This window comes from Narcine bancroftii, chromosome 7 (genome assembly GCF_036971445.1).
Source record: "Narcine bancroftii isolate sNarBan1 chromosome 7, sNarBan1.hap1, whole genome shotgun sequence".
NCBI lineage: Eukaryota > Metazoa > Chordata > Chondrichthyes > Torpediniformes > Narcinidae > Narcine > Narcine bancroftii.
In genome coordinates this window covers 149,964,005-149,973,469 of record NC_091475.1, presented here as the reverse complement: position 1 = coordinate 149,973,469, position 9,465 = coordinate 149,964,005, and the positions used below count along the sequence as shown (strand labels likewise).

Genomic DNA, 9,465 nt, shown 5'->3' with positions numbered 1-9,465 from the left:
TCTGCTTTCAACAAAGAATTTCTACACTTACTCACAATGTATGGATGTGGACATTTACCCCTCCACAAATCTTCGTCCACGAAGACAAGCCAAAGAAAGAAGATGTATCTGGCATGTTCACATCAAGACATTTATCCTCAACAAAGTGCTAGGGAATTGCTTTCTTGAACCATGTGCTCCAAGTGCTGAAGATGCTAACCTCTTGTTGTCCAAGGAGTACAAGAATTTTCCTTTACTCTTCTCAACTCAAATAATTAATCTGGTGATAAGAACGGAGCCCAAGCTTCACAATACATTTTCAAAGTACATAGCAAGCTTTTTGTGGCATGCCATTTCACCTCCAATGCCTTTATTCTTAGGAGAGGACACTTTTGTCCCTATTTTTGGAATAGGCAATCTCAAACACAGAACTGGTTTAGCCCATTGTGTCTGACAATGCTTTGCCACAGCAATCCAAAACAAATCCTTACATCTGTTAGGTAAAAACATCATGAGCTGGGAATGAAGAAGGAGTCACCCAGTGCTGGGCCGTAACAAAATGCAGTTGTGACCTTGTACTCTCAAGATAAGAGTGGCAATGACAAATTGATGTGCAGCAAGCTAGCAGAGAAGGATAGCAACAGTTTATTCATTGGACAATGTAATGGTATGATAATTTACTAAGTATGTATCCTGAGGTATAAAAAAACACCACTTGCTGATAACGGCAGAATGCGCCTTCTCCAACTAACACTGTTAGTTGTAAGTGTTACAATCCGGTAATAAAGAACAAAGAACCTTGATTTCGACTCAGTCTGGTGTCTGACTCACTCATTCATGAACAAAGCAGACCTAACACATCTCACTTTTTTTCCCCTTCAATCTCTCTCTTCTGTGGTACTGATCTATTTTCCCTTGGAAAAAAATAATCAATGCCCTTGATTAATAACAATTTGTCATAACATTCCCCCCCCCCCCCATCTTCACCTCGACCGCTCATTAATTACTCCCCTTTAGCCAGTTTTCAGTGCAGTCAGTGGTTTCCTATACCTATGGGCGAGAATCTGAGCGATTGCTCCTTAGGTTTGTTGTTACTGCAACAGAGGGGCACTTGCCTCCAGCCATTCATAGCATTCCTTGTTCATTTATGTACAGCTAAAAGAGGATGCATGCCATGTCTGTGATAGTAATCTGAAGCCACACAAGAGGCAAAGAAATTGAAAGTGATTTTTATAGCGATTGTAAATGTGAGCCTAGCTGGTCAGTTAGAACAGAGAGTTCTTCAAGAAACATAACCTATTGCAAACAGCTGACATGAAATTCATAGTCTCCAGAGGTACCCTGGAAATTAGAGAACTTGAGCCTTTTTGATGAATGAAGCTTCCTCAAAACTCTACCTTTCTGTGTGCTCACTCTATTGCCCACCTACAGCTCCACCCATACATTGTTATTGCTGCTTATGGTCTTCACTCAAGTAGCAGCCATTCCGTTTCCTCTATATTTCAAATGTAAACACCTCACATCAAGTGCTCTCATCATCTGTTTTCCAGAGCTACAAACAGTTTTTGTTTTAGTTAGATCCTGCCCTCAGAGCTACTAACCATCTCATTTTGACTTCAGCACAGCTAACCAGCAGCAGGTACTCCAACTTGGTCCATGATAATACTCTAATTGGTAATACACCAATGATGGGGTTACCACTCCAGGATAGAATAGTTGGATGCAAAATGTACAAGTCATATGATAACAAGACATTATAATTGGACATTCCAATTATTTGGCATAAAAATAAACCAAAAAAGGTGACTCAACCGCGGATAACAAGGGAAATTAGAGACAGCATTGGGTCCAAAGAGAGAGCATATCAATTGGCCAAAAAAAGTACCGCAACCGAAGACTGGGAGCAGTTCAAGATGCAGCAAAGGAGGACAAAGGGATTAATCAAGAGAGCAAAAATAAATTACGAAAATAAGCTTGCGGCAAATATAAAAACCAAATGCAAAAGCTTTTATAACTATGTCAAGAGGAAAAGACTGGTGAAATCCAGAGTAGGTCCTTTGCAGTCGGAATCAGGGGAATATATAATGGGGAATAAGGAAATGGCAGACCAATTAAATTCTTACTTTAGTTCTGTTTTTACAAGAGAGGATACAAATAACCTCCCAAGGATGTTGGGAAACATAGAGACTAATGCAAGGGAGGAACTGAAAGAAATCAGTATCTAAGGACATGGTCTTGGGGAAATTGATGGGATTGAAGGCAGATAAATCCCAAGGGCCTGATAATCTACATCCTAGGGTACTTAAGGAAGTGGCCATTCAGATAGCAGATGCTTTAAGAATTATTTTCCAGAACTCGATAGACTCAGGATCAGTACCCATGGATTGGAGGGTAACTAATGTTATCCCACTATTTAAAAAGGGGGGTAGAGAAAAAGCGGGGAATTATCGGCCGGTGAACCTTACATCAGTAGTGGGCAAAATGATGGAATCCATTATTAAGGATGTAATAGCGGAGCATATGACTAGCAGAGAAGGGATTGGACGGAGTCAACATGGATTTACAAAAGGTAAATCGTGCTTGACAAATCTATTGGAATTCTTTGAGATGGTGACAGGTAAAATAGATGGGGGAGAGCCAGTGGATGTGGTGTACCTGGACTTCCAAAAGGCCTTCGATAAGGTCCCGCATAAACGACTGGCTTCCAAAATCAAGGCTCATGGGATTGGAGGCAAAGTATTGATGTGGATTGAGAACTGGCTGGCAAGTAGAAGACAGAGAGTTGGGATAAATGGCTCATTTTCTGAGGGGCAGGCGGTGACCAGTGGGGTACCACAGGGATCTGTACTGGGACCCCAGCTGTTCACAATTTACATTAATGATCTGGATGAGGGGATTGGATGTAATATCTCCAAATTTGCAGATGACACTAAGCTAGGAGTGGTTGTGTGCACGGAAGAGGGGGTCAGGAAGCTCCAGTGTGATTTGGATAAATTGAGGGACTGGGCAGATACATGGCAAATGCACTACAATGTGGATAAATGTGAGGTTATCCACTTTGGTAATACAAACCAGAGGGCAGATTACTATTTGAATGGCAATAGATTTGGAGATGGGGAAGTGCAGAAAGACCTAGGGTTTCTTGTGCACCAGTCTCTGAAGGCGAGCATCCAGGTACAGCAGGCGGTTAAAAAGGCAAATGGTATGTTGGCCTTCAATATCAAGAGGGTTTGAGTATAGGAACAAGGATACCTTACTGCAGCTGTACAGGGCCTTGGTGAGACCCCACCTGGAGTATTGTGTGCAGTTTTCGTCACCTTATCTAAGGAAGGATGTTCTTGCAATGAAGGGAGTGCAGAGGTGGTTCACCAGGCTGATACCTGGAATGGCAGGAATGACATGAGGAAAGATTGCGCAAATTGGGATTGTACTCGCTGGAGTTTAGAAGATTGAGAGGGGATCTCATAGAGACATATAAAATTCTGGCAGGACTGGACAGAATGGATGCAGATGGGATGTTTCCAATGATGGGAAAATCCAGAACCCGGGGCCATGGTTTGAGGATAATAGGCAAACCATTTAGGACCGAGATGAGGAGGAATTTCTTGACCCAGAGGGTGGTGAATCTGTGGAATTCATGGCCACAGAGGGCAGTAGAGGCAGGTTCATTAAATATATTTAAGAGGGAATTAGATATATTTCTTCAGTTTAAGGGTATTAAAGGTTACGGAGAGAAGGCAGGGACGGGGTACTGAACTTTAAGATCAGCCATGATCTCGTTGAATGGCAGAGCAGGCTCGAAGGGTCGAATGACCTATTCCTGCTCCTATCTTCTATGTTTCTAAACAGCATGGCCTTTGGCACCCACTGTTACAGACCTTCTAGTCTTCTTCGGTCTCTGCATTAACACTGAAGTGTATGTGCCAAATGCACCTGTGGGATAGGATTTCTGCATGTCTGGTATTGAACATGATTTTTTCAGCTTTTGAATTCTGCCTCAAAATTTTTGAAGTCTTAACACTTGCAGGTTCCATTAGTTTGTGCCTGTATTTCTGAGGGAATTGTTCATACTTATCAATATATAATGTCTTTCTCCATATGAGTTTGAAGGGAATATCAATCCCCATTTATTGCAGTTTGCTGTGATGTTATCTGCTTTGAAAAGTACAAAGCAAAATAATAAAAGATTTTTACACATGGCACAGGTCCACAGGTTCTACTGCCAATTACCATTTAAACAATGTTAAAACAGAAAATTATAATTATGGATTCATAATTACTCATATGTAGCGTAGGGCAGCAGCCAAATGATAATAAATCTTTGGCTAAGGCTTCTAGTTTGAACCACCCATTCCACTTGAATTACCCAACATGTTCAAACATATGTAAGTGCCTGGAGAAGAAGCTCATGCTACAGTTCAACATAATTTCAAGGCTGTTGTGAGACTTTAAAAAATATATTTTTTTGTTTATGATACATCTGTGTTTTCGTTAAAATAACAACCTTACATCAATTGAGAGAATGGAAACCTTTAATGTTCTGGAGAAGACCAAAGCACAGCTTTTTCTTTAAGACTGTTTTTAAAGTAAGTTTTAATTCTCACCTTCACATATCATGTAATCCATTCATCACTTGAAAGAATGTGTTTAGCAATCTAATCATCAGTTTAAGTGCGCAGTAATGCTTCCATCTAAAGACAAGTTCAACCAACACACCTGACCAGCACAAGTCCAGACATAGCTGCATTCCTCTCTCAGAAGGAACGGCTTTTAGTTGACTCATAATCTGTTCTTCAAGCTGTGAGTTCATTACTTTTAAATGATGTGGAGTGCACAGAAAATCTTGTAAAACTGCATCACTGAAGTCTTTATATTTCCTTCTTACAAGGTAAGAAACTGAAGATGGAATTTGTACTTTTGGATGTTTGATGCTAGTGGAGTTCTTGTTATGGCACGATTTGAGAACAAAGAAAACAACTGAGTGTATGAAACGTGATGTCTGATTGTAAAACAAGCACTGTCGCCTTGGTTTCTGAGAGAACTTTATCAATTCTGGTTTAAAAGTTTAAGAAGATGAACACATCTCTTAATAATGTTGGATATTTAAGGTTACTTTCATTGGAATGTGTTGTTATTGAGATGTGAAACTGCAGTATGTATTTGCTTAATATTTGTTACATTAAATATTTGGGCTTTTTTTTTAAATCATGGCTGCCTCCAGTGGAAAATATAATCATTTTATAATAAAAAAGTAATTTGTTCTAATGCTTGCATCGTTTTAATAATTCTATCAATGATTTAATTATTATAGTTTTTTAATGTAAACTTAGAATTCTTTCTTAGCTTATAAACAATGGAATGCGGAGCAACACCCAATTTTTCAATCTCTGCCACAATGCACCAATTTCATCATTAATGGTATTTCATGGCCTTTGTAGCACTTCTGGGATCTGTCATCATTTGAGAAATTATCTGTCCGTTGAAAGTCATGAATTAATTAAGCATCGTACCAGCACTCAAATTTATTCACAGGAGGTGAAACCTCAGTATTACTGCATCAAATAAAGTATAATGTAGTTCAGCCACAATGGAATGAAAATAGGATTTTTATCCAGTCTCTTGGAAATGAGAATTCCAAATATTTACTATTCTTCGTATCAAAAAAGTTTTCTGATTTCACTCACTGTTGGCCCCTCTTTAATTTTGTATAATGCCAATTCATTTGAAATCTCCAATCAAAGTAAATATTTTCTTAATATCTACTTGACTGTATAATTTAAATCTCTGTAATAGCCTCTTCGCCTTCTAACCTCAAGTCAACCTAAACCAGATCATTTGTAAACTGTTCTTATGAGTAAACCTTTTGAAGTACCTATTGTTCTGGTGAATATCAAAATTATTCAGATGTTGGAAACTTGAAATAAAACAGAGTATGCTGGAAATATAAAGCAATTTGGACACCATATATGGAGACAGAAATGGTTGGTGATGATCAAAATGTTAACTCTGTTTCTGTACATCATCTCACGATGAGAATTTTTTTAGCAAGTTTTGACAAAGCAGGCTTGATATGCCAAATGGCTTCTTATTCAACATGCCTCCCCACAAAAAAAATACTAATCAAGAAGGCAAATTGGATGTTGGCCTTTGTTGCAAGATGGATTGAATTGAAGAACAGGATATTTGTGAGGCTGAAGTACTCTGTACAATTCTTGCCTGCTTACTTGAGAAAGGATACACTGGCTTTGAAGGTGGTGTAGAAGAGGTTCAACAGATGGATTCTAGAAATGAGGTAATCATACTAGGAGAGATTACTCACTCAAGTTTAGAAGAGGGATCTTATAGAAACATATAAATTATGAATAGATATGACAGTACATGAGCAATACATCCTTTATAAAATACACTCTTTAAAATATATATGCAGTATTTTTAGGTGGAATATGACTAAGGCTCAGGGCATCATTTTTTTTCACTTTCAATTATATTTCCTGAATTAAAGGACAACTTTCAATTAGCCTTTCTGAATATTGTTAATGTATTTACTATTTGATGACTGTTATCTGTGCAGATGGATAGACAGATCTTGCCTTTATGAAGTTCTATGCATCCCACTATTTAGAAAATTTACGAATTTGTCTTTCTTGGTGTGATGCAGTTAGAATGCAAGATCATATTTATTTAGTAGTTCAACTGATCTATAATTTCCAAGATTATCCCCATGACCCTTCTTGGACATCCACATCGTGTGACCAGGGAGGATGCATATATCATATTCAGTCTTGAATGGTGGGAGGAAATCGGAGTACCCAGAGGAAACCCATGCAGACATGGAGAGAATATACAAAATTCTTATAAACAGCGCAAGATTCGAACAGTGCCAGTGATCGGATGTGGTGTAACACCCATTGTGCTAACTACTACGCTAACATGCCTCCCCACAAAAAAAATAGTAATCGAGAAGACAAATTAGATGTTGGCCTTTGTTGCAAGAGGGATTGAATTGAAGAACAGGATATTTGTGAGACTGAAGTACTCTGTACAATTCTTGCCTGCTTACTTGAGAAAGGATACACTGGCTTTGAAGGTGGTGTAGAAGAGGTTCACTAGATGGATTCTGGAAATGAGGTTATCATACCAGGAGAGATTACTCACTCAAGTTTAGAAGAGGGATCTTATAGAAACATATAAATTATGAATAGATATGACAGAAGAAGGGAGATTGTTCCCACTGCCAGGTGAGACTAAAAGTAGTGGATATAGGTTCAAGATTCAGGGGAGGAGACTTACGACAGAGATAAGGAGGAACTGCTTCTCCCAGCAAGTAGTGAATCTGTTGAATTCTCTGCCCAAAGAAGGCTGCCTCACTAAAGGCAGTTAAGACACAGATACACAGATATTAATAATAAGGGAACTAATGGATGAGTGGGTGGAGTGGAATCCACAGCCAGATCAGCCATGATCTCATTGAATGGCAAAGCAGGCTTGATATGCCAAATGGCTTACTGTTTCGCTTACTTCTTATGTTCTTGTGTAAAACAAGAACCATGAATTTGGCAAGTCAGGTCATTTTGTAAACTGATTATATTTAGTAAAAATAAATCCTTAATGAATCAAATATTTCAACTGAGATATTTTTATCTGAAGGTCTTTATATCTGAACATTACATCAATTATAATTTTAACTGAGATGAATGCCTCATTGTTTCCTTGAGTTAATGAAATGCATTGAAAGCATGGGCTACATTATAAAGAGCTGATCTACACCTATTTTAGATTTGTATCTCGAGCTGCTAAGGCAGGATAATTGGCATAGCAGTTAGGGCAACGCCTTTACAGCACCTGTGATTGGGACCTAGGTTCGAATCTTGCGCTGTCTGTAAGTTTGTATGTTTTCCCTGTGTCTGCGTGGGTTTTCCCCAGGGGCTTCAGTTTCCTCCCGTTAAAAATGTACCAGGGTTGTAGGTTAATTTGGTGTAAATTGGGGCAGCACAGGTTTGAGGGCCAAATGGCCTGTTACTGTACTGTATGTCTAAAACAATTATTTTCCAGATATGCCAAGTTCCAGATTAACATTTCTGCCAGTCTGAAGAAGCAAGTCTTGTTGTTACTGCAGAATAATTCCTATCTAATTTGGTTCTCTTTACTGCAGTCTGACAGTAAAGAAGATTTGACTTGATGATCTCCACTCAAAAATAAAATGATCTCGACTTCAAAACCAGCATCTCAATGTCGACAGAATTGTGATTTGTATCAACCGTGCTGAGAGTTATGGTTTTGTGTATCTTTGCACTGGATATTCCTGAAGTTCGCAAAAGTGACTAAAGTAGTCAGAGATTCAAAAAACATTATAAAAAAGATAAAAAGGACAAAAAAAATGACCCATCCAAACAAAGGCATATTATTTATGAAAGAAAAATAACAGTACAAGAAATTATTTGACAAAAGAATACAGGAAGACCATTGAATCATATAGGATTAATGCCAGCTTGTGTTAATATTGTATTGCAGTTCACTTTTAACTATTTATTGCCATGGATCCCTATGAAAACTGGGCCTCCACATCTTTGACCAACTGGTTATCACACGTTGGAGTCCACCATATTGGTGATATTCTAAAAAGTAAAAGTGAAGGTAAATATTTAAATCATGATCTAAGTTTTTTAATTACATGATTTTAAATGGCTATTGCAGTACAGAGTATGAAGATTAAGATATAATCAACTGATAATAATTTAATGGTGTGTCTACATATTAAGAGCATAGGTGTGGAGAGAAAGCATATGGAAATGCCCATTTCCACTTGGCAAGAGATGCTGGCAACCCTGCAGGCCCCAGCAAATCCATTCCCATCCATCATATCACTCTCCCACATATGCATAAATACAGGATGTGTATGAATCAGCCATTTATAGAATCAGACCATTTTTAGACATATACTACAGTAACAGGTTATTTTGGCCCACGAGTCCACGCTGCCCAATTTACACCCAATTAACCTACATCCCAGGTACAAAAGGTGCAGGATCAGTTCATTCCAAAGATGAAGAAAGATTCTAAGGGGAGTAAGGGTCTGACAACAGAAGTCAAGGACAGTATAAAAATAAAAGAGAAGTAGTATAACATAGTAAAGAGAACGGGAAGCCAGAGCATTTGAAAACTTTTAAAGAGCAACAGAAGATAACAAAAAAGGCAATATGGGGAGGAAAGACAAGGTATGAAGGTAAGTTAGCCAAGAATTTAAAGGATAGTAAAAGCTTCTCTATGTATGTGAAGAAGAAAAAAATAGTTAAGATCAAAATTGGGCCCTTGAAGACAGAAATGGGTGAAATTCTTAAGGGAAACAAGGACATGGCAGATGAATTGAACAGTACTTTGGATTTGTCTTCACTAGGGAAGACACAAATAATTTCCTAGATGTAATAATGGATAGTGGACCTAGGGTAACAGAGGAACTGAAAGAAATTCACATTAGGCAGAAAATGG

General features: G+C 38.3%; 1 protein-coding gene across 2 annotated transcripts in view; it reads left to right on the top strand.

Annotated features, from left to right (window-relative positions):
• The first annotated feature begins 4,769 nt into the window (after window positions 1-4,769).
• The window catches only part of amotl1 (angiomotin like 1), a 118,749-nt gene continuing 114,053 nt past the window's right edge, over window positions 4,770-9,465 (top strand). Inside the window, exons 1-2 of one of the 2 annotated variants that reach the window (XM_069890802.1) lie at window positions 4,770-4,867; window positions 8,491-8,613. In XM_069890802.1, the coding sequence (XP_069746903.1) occupies window positions 8,514-8,613 (100 nt within the window). In that variant the 5' untranslated portion in view covers window positions 4,770-4,867; window positions 8,491-8,513. The remainder of the gene's footprint in view (window positions 4,868-8,490; window positions 8,614-9,465) is intronic. The other variant, XM_069890803.1, reaches the window with a different exon arrangement.